The sequence below is a fragment of the Bactrocera dorsalis genome, chromosome 3, assembly GCF_023373825.1.
Source record: "Bactrocera dorsalis isolate Fly_Bdor chromosome 3, ASM2337382v1, whole genome shotgun sequence".
Lineage (NCBI taxonomy): Eukaryota > Metazoa > Arthropoda > Insecta > Diptera > Tephritidae > Bactrocera > Bactrocera dorsalis.
This window is the reverse complement of record NC_064305.1, coordinates 2,185,406-2,206,155: the sequence shown is the minus strand read 5'-3', so window position 1 is coordinate 2,206,155 and position 20,750 is coordinate 2,185,406. Positions and strand designations below refer to the sequence as shown.

The 20,750-nt window shown below is 36.5% G+C and overlaps 1 protein-coding gene across 4 annotated transcripts in view; it reads right to left on the bottom strand.

Annotated features, from left to right (window-relative positions):
* Nucleotides 1-20,750, bottom strand: part of LOC105230169 (uncharacterized) — a 36,232-nt gene that overhangs the window by 14,711 nt on the left and 771 nt on the right. For 2 of the 4 annotated variants that reach the window (XM_011210784.4, XM_019991709.3), the window contains exon 2: nt 17,325-17,622. In XM_011210784.4, the coding sequence (XP_011209086.2) occupies nt 17,325-17,534 (210 nt within the window). In that variant the 5' untranslated portion in view covers nt 17,535-17,622. Of the gene's footprint in view, nt 1-17,324; nt 17,623-19,057; nt 19,846-20,750 lie in introns of those variants that run through there. The other 2 variants (XM_049452994.1, XM_029551920.2) reach the window with 2 other exon arrangements.

Here is a 20,750-nt window from a genome sequence, read left to right as displayed (position 1 = left end):
ATAGAGATATTTTCACGAAATTCGGTTTGCGTCATACCTAAGAGCAATAGTACAATCTGTGAAGAATTGGTTTGGATTGTTATATCATATAGCTACCATACAAACTGAACGCTCTGAATCAAGTTCTTGTAAGAAAAACTTTTTCATTTGAGGAGATATCTTCACAAAATTCGGCATGTGTTATGGCTTACAGAAATGCTACAATCTCCAAAGAAATAGTTTAGATCGGACCACTATAACATATAGTTGCAATACAAACTGAACGCTCAGAAAGAAGTGTTTGTATGGAAAACCTTTTCATTTAAGGAGATATCTTCACAAAATTGGGCATGAATTATTATCGAAGCCAACGCTATAAACTCCGAGTGAATTGTTAAGATCGGACTGCTATAACCTATAGTTGCCATACAAACTTAATTATCAACATCAAGTTCGTTTACGAAAACTTTTGATTTGTGAAGGGTATATCTATGATATCTACAAATTTTATGCAGTGATAAGTAAACGTGTACAGATTTTCATTAGATTTCTATCTTTTTCGTCAATTATTTCCGCCACAATTTAATTAAGTTAATGTTTTGTGTGCTTTTTATTTAAACTTCATTTCAAATTATCGCTTTGCAACATGCAACCTAATATCCTTTTCATGCGTTTTGCCCTGCACATATAATTCCATGCCGATTGCAGCCGCTGATATCCAACAATGTGCTTGTGTGTGTGCACATACGCCGGTGCATGCAAATGATTCACACTCGCTGCTGCACTCTCGTCACCTTATCCCTTTCACACCGGTCGCATGCCCTCTCGGCTCCATTGTCAGGCTGCCAGCCTGCCAGTCTTGCCGTGTTGCAGTCAAAACCAGAGAGAGCCTATCAAATAACACGGTAATGACAGTTTTGCTGTTGCTTTTGCTTATTTACCTTGTGCGCTCACATTGCTGTTGTTGTTATTGTTGGCGCATTCGTTATTATTACACCCCTGGGCTGTTGCATGTGATATGGTGCAAACCGTGTTGCATGTGGCGGAGGTCATGCATACATGTGTGTATGAGTGTGGCTATGTCTGTATATTGAATATTATGCATAGTCTATTTTGTTGTTGTTTTTGTTGCCACTGCTGCTTTGTAATCGAATTGCCAAAAGGTAAAGTACAGCAAGCTCAGCGTCGATGTTAAGAAGATAAAGGTTGACGAAGCAGCAAAAGTATCAAAGTATTGTTGTGGCATGCATATGTATGCGGCATGTGGCACATATATTATAGTATTTCATTTATAGTTGCGCATACGCATTGCCCGTAAGTGTGATTGTTGCAGAAATATGCTTTTGGCTACTTATACAGACTCACTCACACACAAACACAGCTGCATTGCAATGTATATCTGTATGTGTACGTAACATAGAGCCTTGCAACACAATTCCTTGGGTCACATGTTCGCACCCAAAACACTATCGAATTTCTACAAATGCCTTACCTTCCTGTCGACGTCCGCCTCACCCCCCTGACTGCCATGTGAGCGTAGCCCTTCGCTTACGACTGCAGTCCCTGTCTGCAGACACCAGCTACGGGAAGATGCAGGCTTTAGCTGTTGATTTTTCGACACACCGCACCCATACTGCGGCCACTCAAGGCGTCTGCTGCTGTGGCGTTGCAGCTGAGATGTTGCATGAAGGCGCTTTTATTGGGTTTTTTGGTATTTTTCTATTGCAACATTTGTTGCAGCAACTCATACATGTGTACGGGTGTGTGTATGTGTATGTGCTTGTGCTCAATTCATTATAAAATAAACATGATACGCTTTTGTAAACTGAGATTTCATAAACGAATAGGCAAAAAGCGCTGCAATAATAGCTCTAAAGGCAACAGCAGCAGCAACAGCAAAAACAACCACAACAACGCCAGCATCAATGGCAAGAGCAGCAAATGAGCGAGTAAATAAATTTCACGTAATTAAAAACTGTGATGCACACATACACACACACAGCCGCACACCAAAGTGCCGCCAAGTCACATTGAACTGTGTGCAAAGCCAACGCTTACATATCTACATGTACGCGCATACATACAAACCTACACAATCGCAAAGGAAAATATTATCTATACACAATATCAAATATATTCACCGCACATGCTTACACATACATCATATGTATTGAGGCACACACACAAACACATATTTGCGTATTGAAAATGCCACTACTCAAATTGCAGCCGTTAAATTTTAAATGATGACAGCTCGTATGACTTGCGCTTTGCTTGTTTGCTCTTCCCTCCGCCGAACACCGCACAATGCTATCAACTGCTTGTTGTTTTGTTGCTTTTTCCATTGCATTTATGCTGAAAATAAGGAAATTTGTAATTGAGAACTTCAAAAACAAGTCCGTTTGGTTCATTTAATGCCCACGCGGATATTTTCCAATGCATGCCAGTGTTGCAAAGCGCTAACATCCGTTGCCAAATCTGTTGTTTTTGCTATAATTTACTATGGATTTTAATTAAATCCGCATGAAACGAATTTTATAACAGCCAAGGCTCGCTTCTTTACGCCCAGCCGTTCTAGAGCTTTAAACATGGTTTTTCGGTATCAAAATGATGCAGGTGGATTTCAAGTTCATCATTATTTAACACAACTTTTAAGGTGTACGTATATAACGAAATTGACTGATGGTGGATTTGTGGTCGTTCTTCCTTTTTGCCGTCTGATGCCAATAGCAAATTCCAAGTGCAGGCAGATCCTTCTCCACCTGGTCTTTTCAACTGAGTGGAGGACTTCTTCTTCCACAGCTTCGCCCGGCGGATACTGCGTCGAGTATTTTCAGAGCTGGGGCGTTTTCATCCACTCGGACGATTGGATGGTCCTAGTCAGCGCAGCCGCTGTCTCTTAATGCGCTGAACTATTTCAGTATCGTCGCATAACTCGTATGGCTCATAGTTCTATCGAATGCGACATTCGCCGTCGCCAACGTGTAAAGGACCATAAGTCTTTCGCAGAACCTTTCTCTAGAAAACTCGTAACGTCGATTCATCAGATGTTATCAAAGTCCATGCCTCTGCACCATATGGCAGGACGAGATAAATTAGAGACTTATGGAGTTTTTTCTTTATTCATCGAGAGAGCACTTCACTTCCCAATTGCCTACTCAGTAGAAGAATACGGATATAGGGTTGGAAACCTGGTGACTGTCTCTCGATTCGTGCGTCCGTTCGTGCAAACAGTAACTTGAAAAAAAATTAGATATATTGATGAAGCTAGGTATACGTGTTCCTTGGCAAAAACTTGTGAAAAATTAGGCGTGGCTCTGCCCTCTAATAAATTTAATAGACGTATCTCTTAAACCACTAAAGCCATAATAACCAAATTCGCTTAGCGCAAGTATTATAAGAACTCTTATCAACAGTGTGACTCACACTCCATATAACGGGACTGTTAAAAACTATAAAAAGGGTAATATATCAATAACTAAATGTGCCAGAGACATTATATTTTAGCCCCGAGATGGTGAAAGATGTTTTTATGTTGATCAATTCTGACCTGTTCTGTTAGAGTGAATTACTCAATTTGTGCAGTCCACAATACACTTCAGTACTAATCGTGGTGTTGTCGGGCAACATAACTTTTTTGGTGGCTATCAGCCTTCGAAGTGGTTTCAGTAGGTTCAACCTTATAAATCCGTGATCTCTTGCGTTTTACATTCCTGTAAACAACCCACGTTTTGTCAGCAATAACAATGCACTTCTAAAATGAATCATTTCTTTCTCGTTTGATAGCCAAATTACAGTCGTTAATGTGACGAAGCGAAATTCGTTCTGTAATAACATGAAGAGTCCCATATCCCAAGCTTCGAAATTAATCCAAGACGTTTCATGTACTTGTGAACGGTCGGTTAATCTTTCAACAATCTGTCGAGTTCGACCAACGACTTTATATTGTCCACATCGGCTTCAAGAGGGCTTCCAGGACGTGGGGCATCCTCAAGATCGAAATTTCGGAACGAAATTTGAAAACTTAAGTCCTCTTCCAACGAGCAAAGACCAAACTAAACAAGTCCCCCTCATCATTCCCGCCCTTCTATATGGTGCGGAGGCATGAACAATGATATCATCTGATCAGTCGACCTTAGGAGTGTTCGAGAGAAAGACGTATGACCATTTGCGTATTGGCAACGGCGAGAACCGCAGTCGATGGAACTGTACGAGATATAGGGTATCATTGACATAGTTCAGCGAATCAAGAGACAGCGGCTGTGCTGACTAGGTCATGTCCAAAACATAGAATATGTGTCTCTCTTGGCCACGTCTACGCCGTAAACTATAGCAAGGTCTTATAAAAAGTGTTGAGTAATTATTATTAATTAATTTCCAACTTTGACCATTGATCTGATAACACCACAGCTGCCTAAAATTACGGTAAGCAATTATCCATGTTTTGTCATAAATTTAGTTATGACTGTGTGTGCCCCATCGTCTTCCTTTCTTGATTGTTTTGCCAAACTACGTCAAAGCGTCGTACACTTGCAATAAAATATCACCTTCAGGCAATGAGTATTATAAGTATTTTGTTTCGTTTATAATTAACACCTCACACCTTGCCATACATTGACTGTGTATGTGTGCATGTGTGTGTAAGAAATTTTGGCAATGTTGTTTATGGACAGCCGCTTCGCTCGCCTAACAAAAACAAACGATTATGAGTGAACAAAAGCTTTGTTAGCACATCCTTTAATAATGCGTAATGCATTATATGTTTATGCGCGCCGCTCCCCCTCATCCATTTTACTGAAGCTGTTCCATCTCTTCCTTGTCATTAGCCGGTGCGCTAACGATGGCGCCTTATAAAAATACGCTCTGCAATTCGATAGCAGAAGCTGACTGCCCGCTGCTCACTGGCAAATCTAATACTAATGCACAAAAACAACAAACATGATACAATATTGGAAAAACAAAACTGTTAGGCCGGCGTTGATGCAACAAGGATAAGCGACATGCGTAATATTTATGTATATTCGTTGTTCTTTATAACAGAGTGCTTGGGTATAGGCCATGTTATCGTCATCATTTTGCCGTGTTACGTTGGAAGGCAATCGGATATGGCGCTTGGAATAACAATCAGTTGTAAAAAATCATAACAAATACGAGCAATTAATGAGAAACTCGATTGAAGGTGCGGCAAGGAGCTGAAATGTATTTTAGTTTGTCAATATATTCATAATACTTGTAACGTCAATAAAAGAGTTAGAATTGGTGATTTTTTTCAGTGGAGGTAACTTGGAGCCGGAAGCTCGGTAGCTACCTACCTAAACGAAATTATCCATATCAATATATTATTTTAATCGAAAAGTCCCCGGCCTGACACATAGATGGGGCTACCGAAGACGGTGAACACAGTGGACGCCCAACAGAGGTTGGGCCCGACGAAAATATCAAAAAAAAAGTCCACAAAATGGTTTTGGATGACCGTAAAGTGAATGTGTTCGAGATAATAGGCACTCTGGCGATATCAACTGAACATTCACGAATATTTGAATTTGAGAAAACTCTGTTCTAAGTGGGTGCCCCGCGAGCTCACCTTTGTCCAAAATCAAAGACGGTTTGATGATTAAGAACAGTGTTTGGAGATGTTCAAGCTCAACAAGCCTAAGTTTTTGCATCGATATGTAACAATCGATGAAATATAGCTCCATCATTCCACTCCGAAGTTCAATAGACAATCATCCGAGTGGATAACTGCACACGATGAACCCGCCCCAAAGCTTGGGAAAACGCAACAGCTGGCTGCCAAGGTTATGGCATAAATAATAATAAATCATTTTTATTGACTACCTTGAAAAGAAAGGACTATCAACAGGAAGGACTGTTACATAGGACGAAATCTCCGTAAAACAATGCACCGTGTCACATGTCAATTAAAACGATGGAAAAAATCTATTAATTGGGCTTCGAATTGCTTCCGCAACCACCGTATTTTACGGATATGGCTCCCAACGACTATTTCCTGTTCTCAAAACTTAAAAGAATGCTCGCTGGGAAGAAATTTTCGTCGAAAGAAAAGATGATCGCCGAAACTGAGGCCTATTTTGAAGCAAAGAACGAGTCGTAGTACAAAAATGGGAGTAAGTCTTGATGAAATCACCTAAACCGAGCTTTAATAAAGAATAGCTTCGTCTGAGAGAACATAAAAAATTAAAAATGGCGGTCCTCGCCTATTCTCTCTAGAGTATTTAAGTGGGACTGGGTTCCAAGGGGAAAAAACAGAGAGTTTCTTCGTTTAATGGTTCGAGGTTTCAGATGCCTAGGTATTATAAGGGTCTCCAAATCTGAAAAAAATTAAGCCAAAAACTCAAGTATTTATTGTGTTGTTCATTAGAATATACTTATGCATATCCAGTCCAGTCAAGCCCAGAAAGGTGCTATTAGCTGATCGCTAAATAACTTTGCATCTACGTCCAGCTCACTACAACCCCTTGAAATAGCACAACTCATGAGTAACCACTTAAATTATTAGTAGCACACCAACACCAGTCAAGACCACAGAAGAGCATTTTTATTTTATTCGTAATTCTGCGTTTGTCATTTAATATCGGCAAATGCACTTACGATACGCCTTGTAATACAATAAGCCCATGCCTATTTGTAACATTGTACTCATATACCCGCTGCATGCAACACAGTCATACACTAGTATAAGGTATACGATAACAAATAGTGGCATTAAGCATTTTTATTCACACACACACTCACACACCAACGAACGCTGCTCGGGTGCATGTAAATAAATGCACACCCCATTTCGTTGGTTTGTTGTTGTTACTGCGTTTGCTTGTGCAAAAAAAAAAATAGTAGTAGAAAATATTGAATTGCGAAAAAACGACGAATACACACACATCTCACATAAGAAAATTGCTACCAAGAAGAAGGACGCACACGTTATTCAATCTCATGCTATCGATATTCGATTACACACACAGTACCCGGTATGTGTCAGTACAATTCAATACCTTGTGTTGCACATAAGCCAGACTGCTGCCGCATATACTCGCACACGGTTTGACGGGTGTAATATCCTCGATTCTCAGCAGAAGACACACGCATACACACCTCGAAAGTACACAGAATAAAAATAAACTATTCCAAGTGCATACAAATCGTAGACAAACAGCGAAATATTACACCTTAGCAAAGGGGTGAGGGTAACGGATCGGATAACGCTTACCCGCAATCGATTGTTACGCGACTTGTAGCACCGCCCGAACGTCCCACTTGCATGCAGGTTGGGCGCCGACTGTAAAGTTTTACGTAAGCATTTGGGGCTTCGACATGGATCTCGCTAAAATCACTAAATTTCCCAGAATTTCCTTCATTAGAATTTGCTTTACTGTTTTTACCTTGTCTTGTTAGTAATTATACCACTTAGTTGTCTTAATGTTGCTCTTATTGCAGAGAAGAGTGGTAGTGATGCATCACCTGCGTACTAAAAGGCGAAGCTGTGAGCGGGCTGAGCTCAGTTCGCCAGCAGTTTTACCGCCAAGAACTTAGCTAACATCGATAGTTTGTAAGAAATTAAGACTGGCTGCCAAGTCTGTCGGAAATTTTAGATGTAGAACAGTGGGTCGTATTACAGTCGATGGAAAATATCAAATTTAGAAAAATATTTCGAAAATGTTTGACGTTGACAATGATTTTCCTGGTAGATTAGTTTACCTAGGGTCTTCTGTGCGCTCTCCTAAGTCACAACGTCTCAACTAGCCTCAGCAAATTGATAAGTTCCAATATACTGCTAAGTGCTATTGAGGCGACGTGATCCCTATTTGGAAACATAGATCCAATTAACATGTGTTCTGGTGTTTCAGACTCCAAGTCGCAGAACCGGCAATTCGCAGAAGAAGCTAGGCCCATGTTAAATGAGTCCTCTTTGAGCGCACAATAGACAGCGTAGAAGGCGACAAGTAGCCTAAGTTTTTCCCTTGGGAGGTTGATTACTTAGCATGGCACATGCCTAGGAGTTGTTACCAATGCTTCTCCCTACCCACTGCTTCATCATTGCAGAGCAACTCCTTTATAGTGTGGGGACCAACCGCATGAAAGGTTCCGGTCCTATTATATTGGTGGATACCACCTTTATGGTACAATTTGCCATTTGGTTCAAAATAGGCCTTAGTTCCGGCGATCAACTTTACATTCGACGAAAACATCTTCCCAGTGAGCGTTCTTTTGAGATCTGAGAACAGAAAATAGTTGCTGGGGGCCCAAAGCCCAATTAATGGATTTGTCGTTGTTTTCACTGATTTCTGAAACGGTGCATTGCCTTGGTGACTGTTTTTCTGCTATTTCGTCTTTCAAATGGTTCAATAACACTATGTAATAGTCGCTCTTGATGGTCCTTATTATTCCATGCACAACCCAAAATACAGACTACATAACCTTGCCAGCCGACTATTGTTTTCATATGTGGTTTTAAAATAAAAAAATAAGTTTCTTTTAAGATTGATGAATCTTTGGGAGCTCTTAGGACTTTTTATTACCAATTAGCATCAATACGAAGTTATTGATTACTATAACAAGCATAACTCTCTTAATTAGTCGAATAACATGCTGTGCATATAAGTTCTATAGTTCCTTTGGCAAAAATCGCTTGTTTAATTTGTGGCTTCGTGGGAGGTTAGATCTTCTTACAATACCTTGTGCTCTAGCGTTGTAATATGATATGCGTTTGTAAGTCTAGACTCTACTTCAAAGTTGAAAATGAAGACTAACTAAAATTGCAAAAACGAAAATATGATAAACGACAACAACAACTTGGAAAATAAGCAGAAAATTTCAACCGAGAAAATATAAAACGAAACTGAGTGCTAAAGCATCATCCTAATATAGAGACTTTGGAAATGAGATATGCCACTTTGTTGTGAGCGCCGTTTGTTGTAATGGGCGGTTGGTGGTAGGTGTGAGTGAGATTCTTGTCGCCGGACTGGTTTTGTTGCAAAGTTCTAGCTGAATTTGTCGCTTGATGTTTGGCGTTTCATTGCAGCGTTGCGCTATATTGCAGTGTTTGTTGGTGTAGCTGTAAAATGACCGCTGTACTTTTCACATTGTTGTTGTTATTGCTAGTGTTGCTACCGTTGACAACAAACACATACATAAGTCCAAGTATATCTTGTGTCAGCAACGTAATTCATATATGCGTGTCATATTCGCTCGGAGCGCCGCGTTGTTGCAATGTTTGTCGGCGCGAAAACACATGACCTTCTCATATACATATGTATATACATATGTCCATAAGTATGCATGTAAGAGATTGAGTCATGCTGTGGCAATTGTTGTTGTTGGCGCAAAAGTTTTGCAATGGAATTATGCCGTTGCAACTATTATGTTGCAAGCTAGTTGAGGTAATTTATTTTCTTTGTATTATGCTTGCAAGCATGGCTTACTCTGAAATGATGGCTAGTTGCCGATGGAAAGGAATACTCCTGCAGACATTGAGCATCTTATTCTACATAGTCCTTCAGGTCCTCTAGCGAGATTTCACTATCTATTCCGCCTGCTTTATCTCCTTGCAGCTGAGTATGTGCTCAGCCAACAAGCATCGCTCTTTCACTCAAAGTGAGTTTATGTTAGTTTACTAAACCTCGTCTATAGAAGTCATATTTTAATAGAAGGTATTGAGCTTTGAGTGCGTTTAAGGCTTGGATCTACTCTGATTGTTATTGAATGGATGAAAACATGAAAAATTAGCATTTTCCGGCTTTTTTTTAATGACAACTCAATATAAGAATTATACGAAGAGCCTTAACTTCCATCAGAGCTGCTTAGAAATTAGAATGTAGAATGGAAAATAATCTTAAAAAATAAAATAAATCAAAAAAATATATGAAAATAAGCAAGATAAAATATATTTTGAACATTTGTAATCAAAATATCATATTCTTTATCGCTCTACATTTAAACCAGCGCTTCTCCAGCCATTGATCCACCATTTGCATATCGTATTTAATTAATATTGCTTTTCTTTCAAACTCTTCTTCAATTTCAAATATGTCAAAGTGACATTTTATCCTCACTCGCCAGACGAGTGCACTCATTCTCATTCCTACTCACGCGCTCAGTTACTCAAAGCGGCACTCACCTCACAACTCAAACACACCAACACAGGCAAGTCAATGTCATATACTAATAAGTGTATGTATGTATGTATATAATTATAACGACGCCTCACTATTATTTTGCAGCAACTTGCTTTTTACTGTCATTTGTTTGTATACTCTTACGGTTGATGGTAATTTGATATGTTGTTTCATTAATAAAGAAGGCAGCGGTCATTCGAGCTCCGGCACTAAGTATCTGATGTAAGTACACATACATACATAGATATATTTATACATAAGTGCGAGTGTGTATGGTACGAGCGGGTAGTGTCTATATGTATGTATATGTATGAATGTGCATGGTGTAAACTACACGTGCATTTGTTTGTGTTGCTCGGTTTAGAATTTCTTAGCAGAGTATGCGTGCACGCAGCATGGTGAAGTTTAAGACATCTCATATCTCATAGTTACTGCCTCTGCGCCAGCTTTTAATGCTTCACTCTTCTGATACTGGGGTTATTCTCCATGCCAACCGACAGTGAACGCAGGATTACCTCACTCCAATGTGCATTTATGCGGACATTTACTAATCTCATGTTGTTTTAGAAAAATCTATGCAAACATAGACAAACACACACAATTGTGTATTTATGTTAGTTTGCGTCTAAGCACAATAGTTTATGCATTTGTGCCATTGAAATGTGATATTTGTCGTGCTTTTTTTATTTGCGCAAACTTCTTTTTAATATTTCGTGTTTCTTCTATTTACTTTCTGTCCATTTTTCTGTTAAATTTAAAAGGCGCAAGGACATAATGTCACATTTACGGTGTTTGTTGTCCGGCAGCAATGGTAATTTGACAACAATGACAGCATTGTAACCTCAGCGGTCAGCGTATAGTGTTATATAACGGGTCAATTGAAAAGTCCCCGGCCTGACACATAAATGACTGCTGATGAACGCAACGGTCGGCTGGCAAGGTTATGACATCTGTATTTTTGGACAAGTATGGAATAATTTTTATTGACAACATTGAAGAAGAAAGGACCATCAAGAGCGACTAGTTATATATCGTTATTGGAGCATTTGTAGGAAGAAATCGCCAAAAAAACGGCCGCATTTGAAAAAATAGAAAGTGCTGCTTCACCAAAACAATGCACCGTGTCACAAATCAGTGAACATGAAGTCAAAAATCTATGGATCGGGACTCGTTTAGTATAAGCATCCACCCTATTCTCGAGATCTAGCCCTCAGTGACTATTTCCTGTTCTCAGATCCCAAAAGAACGCTCGCTGGGAAGAAGTTTTGGTCAGGTGAAAAGATAATCGCTGAAACTGATGCCTATTTCGAAGAAAAGGACAAATCGTACTACAAAAATGGCGTCGAAATGTTAGAGTGTCGCTATAATCAGAGTATCACCCATGAAGAGCACTTTGTTGAATAGAAAAAAACGAATTTTGAAAAAATGTGTTTTACTACTTATGTTAGGCCGGCGACTTTTCAATTGTCCTGTTACAAACACATATTTGTATGTATGTTTGTATGCATATGCGCGTGACTTATTTGCAGAGGACGAAACTTTTTTCACAATAGAAAGTCAAAAGTAAACAAATCCTAATGGCCAACGCTTAGTTATGCTAGAAGTATTTGGTGAGCCAAATTAGCTATTGTGTATGCATGCAAACAAACACACATACAATATACAAATATACATATGTATCTCATATATTTGTATGTACATATGTACCATCCACATGTGCTACTCAGCTATCCATTGCCTCGCTCGGGTTTGTCTACTCAAGCGACGCATTGCTTATTATTAGCATGCGTATTAATGTTTTCATTGTTGTGTTGTCGTTGTTGCTGCTTTTTCGTATACAAATGTTATTTTAATCCTCCAAATGCGAGTAAGCATTGATGCGCTCTTCATGCGACTGTGACTGCAATTTTATGCTCTTCGAAGACACTGCGGCATAATCAGGTCGATACCCCTAAGGCTGCTTGCATGTGACTGTGTATGCGTGTGTTTGTGTGTGTGCAGGCAAAGTGCGGCTACGTATAAATATTCGATGAAGCAATGCAGGAAAAATTAAATTTAAACTTGAAGATAAACATTCGAACAAATAAATCTGTAATTGTACATATGTAGACACGCATACATACACACATATGTATATAAATATCAATTTCCTTCTTCTATATTGAATGCACCGCGCTCAGCAATGCCCACACATGCGAGCGCTGATGGTGTTCTTAGCAGTGTTGTAGGCGCTCTAATAACTGTAATATGTATCTTGCTCGCTTGAGTGTTGTTGTCAATCTGCACACACACACATAGCGTTGTTGTAATATGTTTTTTTTTTAGTAAAACATAAACAACAACAACAAAAATAGCGTCAACTCGCCCGATCAATAGCGGCAAGAGATCAACGTCAACGGCGGCATTCGAAAATTCGATCTGGCGAAGAGGAAAAAATTAATTTACTCACACACACTCTCAGATAAATAAAGCAGATCGCCATGTATACGTTTAATTTCACTTTCAGTGGGTATAAAAAACTTGTGTCTGTATATTTATAGACACATCTAAACCTACATACCTACATATTTTGATTTGTATCTGCGCGCAAATGTTTTAAGGAAAATATATTTCTGTTAACTAAAGTTGTTTCTTGCCATAAAACGGTGTTTTTTTGTATTTTGTTTTTTTTGTTTTTGTTTTTTTTTAGTATTTGTAATTTTTATTTGAAATTCGCATTACTTTTTTGAGGTCATCATGAGAATTGTAATAAATTCTCAATATTTCGTTTTTGTGAATTCGTGCGATGAGGAGAAAACGATAATATTTTATTGGATTTATTCAAGCACATATTCTGATGGTAAGTATATGTATGTATATGGATTTCAAACTTAGAGGTTATTCGCTTTCATGAATATTGTTATAGTTTTTAGTAAGTTTTATTTAATTTTTTTCTATTTCTGCAGTATTTGAAACTAAGCCTGAAAGTAATAGATCTTTAAAATCAAAAAACTCCTTGTAGAAATTTACCGTTACTTTTTCTGCAGGGAAGAGAGAGAGAGAGGTCTATTCAGTCTCTTTCAGATTTTCTACAACACTGTATGTACCGTTACTTTTTCTACAGTGAAGAGAGAGAGAGAAAGGCCTAGAGAGTATTTCTCAGAATTTCCTTTTATTCTATGTTTCCTGCTCTCAATCCAAATTTGCACTACTTTTTCACATATAGCAGACCTTATCCCTCCATTAAAGTACCGAATGTGGGTGGGTCTCCAAATATACACCATTGCCTGAGCTTATCACATCCGACAGTATACTTAACCTAGACGGCCAATTTACAGTCCTTGGGTCAAGAACATGTTCAGGCCACCACGTAAATTGAGGATTTGCCGAGTTGAATCGTTGTTACCCGACCCAGATGGTGGATTTAGAACACATACCGTTACTTTTTCTAAGTCAGCAGAGGAAATAGGGGCCTAGAGGGTCTCCTTCAGAATTTCTTTTGAAGAAAACTGTTCTCTCGACTCAAATTCGCACTAATTTTTCAAATATAGCGGATTTGTTACGGTCATTAAAGTCTCCAAATATATAGCATGTTCTGGACTTTCTCCGCCCAATAGTCTACTTAACCAAGACCACCAATATAAAGCCCTTTGGCCAAGCATGAGCTCAATATGTTTAAGTCACTGAATAAAGCGAGGATTTTCAGTGTTGAATGTTTTGTTACAAGATCCTGCTGGTGGATGGAGAGCATTAACCACGATAGCGTTAATTTTTCTATAGAAAAGAGAGAGAGAGAGGCCTAGAGATGGATGTAGGACATAAACCGCAATATACCGTTACTTTTTCTAAGGCGAAGAGAGAGAGAGATAGCAGGAGAGAGAAAAGCCTAGAGAGTATTTTCTATATTCATCATGCTACAAAGAAATAAATTTTGCTCTTTAAGGTATCTTTCAGAAATTTGGCTCGTCGCTCAGAACAAATGTCCAATTTGTTTTGACAGCAGCTTTGACAGCCATACCTCTGAGAAATTCTATACTTCTAAAGCTAGAGTGTGCTTTATATACGTATATGGATACATTTATAAAAAAAGTTAATCATATTTTTAAATCTCATTTCTTTTAAAATGCATATGTCTTCTTTCAAATATTTATTCATAAAAATGAAATATTCTACAATAACTTTTCACTCAAACAAATTTACATTCTTATAATGCAATATACTAGATATTTGTTTATATGTGATCTATCAAAACAATTTGAGTCACTCGCGAGTTGGCTACACAGAGCGCTTTCAGCAGAATTCAGAATTACATACATACTATATGTATGTCTGTATATGTAAGGCAAATTGCACACAAACAGTACAAATTTGCATTTATCTCTGCACATATGAACCTGAATATACATATATGTACGTATGAAAGTATGAATATTATTTTCTTTAATCTGCCAAAATCTGCTCGCTTAACACCCCAATCCCCCTTTGCTTGCTGCCCAGTTTCCCAAGTATTAAGTCATTTGCTAAATTTGAAATTCAAAACAAAGCAAATGAGCGCAATGGTAGAACAAATAAGTAATATGTAAACGAAAAAAGGAAAAAAAAAAATATTTTAAACAAAAACAAATTTATTTTAATATAAAAATATGTACAATAATCTAATACTTGTGGGCCCACAAATGCACAAATTTATTTGCAAAGGCAACGAAAGTGAAATGTTTTCTAAAATTTCATAATACCAGAATGTAATTAGCCAAAGTAATGAAAATTATAATTAAAAAAATATTAATTTTTAGTTATAGCGGGTATAATTTGCTTAAGGTTGAGCAAAGTGTGATGGCAAATAATGCTTATTTAATGGAAATGGGAATTTTCTAGGCAAGATCAGGTAGTTTTTCGGTAATTTATGCTTCAGCTATGGAAAAATGTTTGAAAATTACTGAAGTATATTTAAATGTAAATGATATTGCATTCTAAAATAAATTTGAGTTTTGGTTATAAATTGGTTATATATTGGTTATTATATATGACAGCGATATTCCATTGATGATACGCTGTTTTGCATATATTCCATGCATTTGCCTGCAATTTTATGGCATAAATCAGACGTGAGTATAAAAATATATAAAAAACAATCACGTTTCAATGTCACAGAAAATGAACATAAATATTAGTATAAAACGCAAAACAAAAAAAAAGAAAAGAAAAGAAATTTTGCAATAATCACGGACAACCATGAATGAAAGTGGCACACAACTGAATGATATATTATATACTATATTTGTATATAGTAAAAAGTAAGATTTACTCAAATATGAGTGTGAATAAAGATTAAAAAAAATATAAATATAGTATATGTACATATGCATATTTTGTGACAAAAAAGTGCTCGGAAATTGTAAATAAAACACAAAAATATTAATTATTCATCAATATTTATTTTGTTGCCTTCAAAGTAATGCTAACTAGGTGTAATACAGTTATGTCAACGATTTTCTCAACCGTCGATAGGTACTTTTTGGGATGACGTTCAGCAATCGACTGATGACGAGTCTCATTCTGGTGATTGTTGACTTGTTTGCATGTCAAACTCATAAGCCTACATACATATGTCTATCTGCAGTTATAATGCTCTCCATGAATGTGGGATCGCAATTCGCACGATCAAGCAAGGCCATAGAGACCTGTTTATGGTACTCTTTTTGAAAAAAAAATCAGCTTTATTGGGATTAGTCGAGCAAGAACGTGTTTCATACGCAAAAAATATCCCCCAAAATCATTCGAATGAACTCGCGAAGAATGTCGAGCTCTCTGGCCATCTCTCTTTCAAGCACCATATCCTTCATGTTTAATATTTTCATTAGTTGAAGAGGTAGAAAGTCGTCCAGATTGACGCAGGTCTTCATGACGAACTCTCGACCTTCTTTGACGGCTTTGTACTTCTCGTAGGCTTGCGTTTTTGATAAAACTGAATCACCGTAAGCCTTTTCCAACATACACAATGATTCCACACACGAAATTTGGTTAGAAATACAAAAATTGAGATAAATTCTCAACGCACTACTGAGATGAACCGACTTAAGCAGTTGCTGTAAACAAAGAGTTTGACAGATAAATTATTTTGTAATATCATGTACCCGGGGAATTTAATTACAATTTCCGGATGCTTTTTTGTTACAATGTGTGTATATTTGTGACAAAAACAAGTGTTTTTAAACCAAATATGTGTTTGCAGCTATATTTCACACGCACTCCATTAAAATGAAATGTTTATTGTCATAAAGTAAAAGTGTATGCAAGCACACAGATATGCTTTTTACATGTGTATGTATGCGTATAGCAATTTATTTTGCAGTCAACCACAAGGATTTTTTTATTTACTCGCATATATTTGCTGTTTGAAAAAATGTTGACAATATGAATAATTTATTTGTTTACAAATGTCTATGAGAAGGTAAAAGTGGGCAAATAAATACGGTCACGAACAACGACGAAATAAAAAGTTAAACAAGGAACTGGCTGCACTGCAATTTCGCATACTCCTCACCTCGCCCCTCGAACTAAAGATATGGAAAACGAAACGTAAGAACATTGTGGGCGGCAAAGCTTTATAAGCTTGCTAACTCAATGCCAAAACCTATCTATTCAATACGTAAGTACACACTTATAGCTACATTAAATAAACCTTTAAAGGGGAGGTGGGCGTGGCTTGCAACCATACACGCCCATGCATGGTTATGCCCACATTAGCGCGAGTCTAAGTGCTGGTGCTGGAACTCAATGTAGCACAAACATCAGACTTAGAGTGAACCCGTTATAAGGTCAGTGGGCGTGGTATTGATTCGACTACGCCTACTCTGCTATAAATTTATGCTAAATAAGCAATATTGTGGGCTAACGTTGCAGGTCCAACATAGAAACAAAGCAGAAAAATTCCACTACTCAATAAATCTGAAGCAAGAACTTGTCAGTGATGTGCTTAGAAGTCTGTGGTGTATTTAAAATGTTCTGACTACGAATTTGAGTTCAAAAAATTTTCAACACATACAGTTTTTTTTAGTTTTTTCGAAAATACAGGTAGTTTGACCCCAAATTCCTTGACTACAACACAAAAAAAATTTACGTGCTAAAAATTTTTTTCCATCATTTTCGGTTTTAGCCACCCAAAATGAGCAAGAAACAGCCTCCATTATCACATTCGTAAAATAACTGTAAACTAGTGTTATTTTCACTCACCTTTATCTCATCACTGGGCAACTCCTTCTTTATTTTGACCGCCTGCATGGCCGCTGTAGCACTTATATCGCCGGGCGCTGTGTTCAAACTGGAACTCTGTGCTATTTCCACAGTGCCTGTTGTTGTTCTAGTGTGTTTTGCTGTTTCTAAAGTAGCGGTTTTTGCTTTTATTTTTGTACCAACACTCAGAGGTGAGGCTTTTTTGGACATGCTTTTCGGGAGTTAATGTATTATGATAACTTTTTGCAATTATTTTCGCTTCACTTTGGTATAATTTGTTTAACACGTTTTTGAATTACTGCAAAGAATGAGATTAATTAGTAAACTGAAACATTTCAGCACACTTTTCAAAAGCTTTAGTAAGCGGTAGGCTATAGTTGCAACATTTTCTTGAGTTTTCTGATTTTTAAATTTCAAAATCGGCTGCAATAAATCACTTCACTAAAAAGCATATTTTATTGTCTATAGTTTCCGATCTTTTATAGTTTTTTGTTTTTGTTGTTGCCTTTTTTACATTCTTCGGCGTTCACATAATTAATTTTCATCTTATTAGTGCTTTGTTTGTTTGTTTTAAGTAGCACAAATCGGCTGCGAATCGTTGAAAAATATTACAGAGTTTTTTCTCCTTGAAAACGACTATGGAATGCTTATATAAATCCATTTAGCCTGCACACAGCCAAGCACACACACACATGCACGTCTGTTCGACGTATCTTTTTACACATTGATTTGCGTGCATTTGTTTCATGTCTGCCTGCCCGTCAACTTTTCGGTAATTCAATACTTTCGTTGAAATGTTACCAAGTATCGAGTGACGCCGCTGCACAACCAACGCTTGGAGAACATGAAATCGAAAAAAGTTCCGAATAAATGACATGCAATACAAATGTGGATGACAAAGTTAAGAATTAAAATGAAATAAAACAACAACAAAAAGCAAAAAAAGAAACACAAATTAAAATAACGAACGAAATTGAATTTCAGTGCAAAACTATTCACTATATAGAAGATATGTGTGTTAGTTTAGTAGTATGTATGTATGTATGTACAGGCCGACATACTTAAACATATTTCACTATAATTCACTCTGCTTAACTTAATTTTTTTTTGTTGGATTTGGATTGGATATTTTATATTTATTATTTATTTGTTTATATGTACATATTATTTAATTTCCTCTTTTTATATACTTTTAAATTTTTCTTTTCTATTTTATATTTGTTGTTTAATTTTCTTTTCTTTGTATATTTTTAAATTTCACACACGTTTTTTATTTAATTTTTATTTAATTTTGTTTAATTTTGTTTTTTATTTTATTTTATTTCATTTTTTTTTTAATTTTATATAATTTTGTTTTATTTATTTATTTTCTTTTTTTTAATTTTGTGTTAATTTGTTGTTTTTTTTGTTGTATTTATTTCTTTAAATTGGTTTATTTTTATTTACTAATTTCTCTCTATTTTTATTTGTAACGAAATTTAACATTTAACCTCAAAATAAGTAAGCGTTCTCTGCGGTCTATTGCTCTCATGAAAACACAAAAAATTTTCATTGCTGAGATTTTTCACATTTCACTAGGCGCATGCTGTTTTCAATACAAAAATAGCTTCAAATATACATAAGTATATACATGATTTTAAGTTTTCAGCGTGTGATGAGCACAAATATCAAAAATAAAAAGTATTAAATAGTTTTACAACTTGCACTTAATTATTTTTTCGCTTTCCACATACTTAGTATAAATAATATAAACACTTTTATTTTCACTAATTAAACCATTTAGTTATTAAATTTTTTTTTCGAAAACTAAATCCGATTGGAGCACATTTTAGCTATATAGTAGCTATGTAGTATGTGTTTATATGCACTGAGAGACACACACATTTATTACTTTGATTCCCACAAATCACACGAAAGCCGCCAGACCTATTGGCCAACCGCACACGCTCGCGTTTCGCTAACAAATAAGCCTTTCGCGCCACATTCTACCTGTTTTGCTCCAAGGTATCTTCCTGCTGCAGACAGTGCCGTTGAGAGAGCAAAATCGACGAAATTTCACTCTGCTGCGCGTTACACTCATTGAAAACTGACGCTCTCTTGAGCAAGGAACTCACCTTTGCTGCTTAGTACGTGCGCTCTGCGTATATCGTGAGCATGATATTTATTTTTAACTTTCGGTTGTGTTTCATTTTTATTTCTTTATTTTTTTTCTTAGTTAATATTTTATTTTTTGCAATTTGCCTTTAGAATGAAATTGAAATCAGTAATGAAAATGAAAGCAAATTGTAGCGAAATTCAAAAACACATAAAAAATACGAACTCGCTCGTGATCACATGCACATGTTGGACTGAAGAGGATAAAGAATGCGCGCTGCATTTTTGTATTTTTTAATTTGACTGCGAAATTCTATATAAAAAAGCGGGTTCAACGTGTGACACGATTGTAACAGTATTTCACATAACAAAAAAGGTAAATAAATGGAATGACTAACACACATAAATACATACAATAGATATATGTATGTACGTACTTATCGTCACCCAAAATGCAAAATAAAGCAAATCACTTTTCATAAGTTTACAGGCGAAGGAAAAACGATATGATAGTACCACTAATATTGAAAAAAAATTGGTTATAAAATGGTTTTATATTGGTTATCATAACCGACAGCGATTTTCGGTTTTTTTATGATACGCTGTTTTGCTTTTAGGTGACGATATGTACATACATACATATATCTATATTATTTATTTAATTTCAATGCTTCAAGTTAACAAATTTCGCACAAAATAGCCAATAGCTTATATAGCCATAATAAATGCACATTTCATAGCGATATCATATAAAACTATTGAATTATAAACGTTGTCAATTGCCTGACTGAACATCCTTCTCTTCTAGTATCATATTGCAAATTTGCATACCGACCGTTTATTTTTGTTTTGTTGTAAAAAACCAACTGTTCAGCCGCTATGCGCACAACAGCAGCAGCAGCTATGAGTCCAATATTATAAAAAATAGTGATTCGAAGAGCAACAACTTTGCGCGTTAATTAAAACAATTTCTCAAGTGTGCACATTGCAGGCAAGAAAGCATTTGAACTGCAAGAAAATTAGTTTTTTTTGTTGTTTTTGTAATTTATACATAATTGTATGCAATGGATGCTGTCATTTGTTTAATTTTTTCGTAATTATGCCAAGAGTCAACTACTCACTTATGGACACTGTGAAAGTTTTAAAATTGGTAAATGTGTACATATGTATGTATATATTTTTATATTGTACGCTTACATACATATACATATGTATGTATATGGAAAGCAAAAAGCCATAAAAAATCAAAAACTTGATTTACTATATCTACTCAAATGCGACACATACATATATACACATGTATATACATACATATGTACATATTTTCCAATA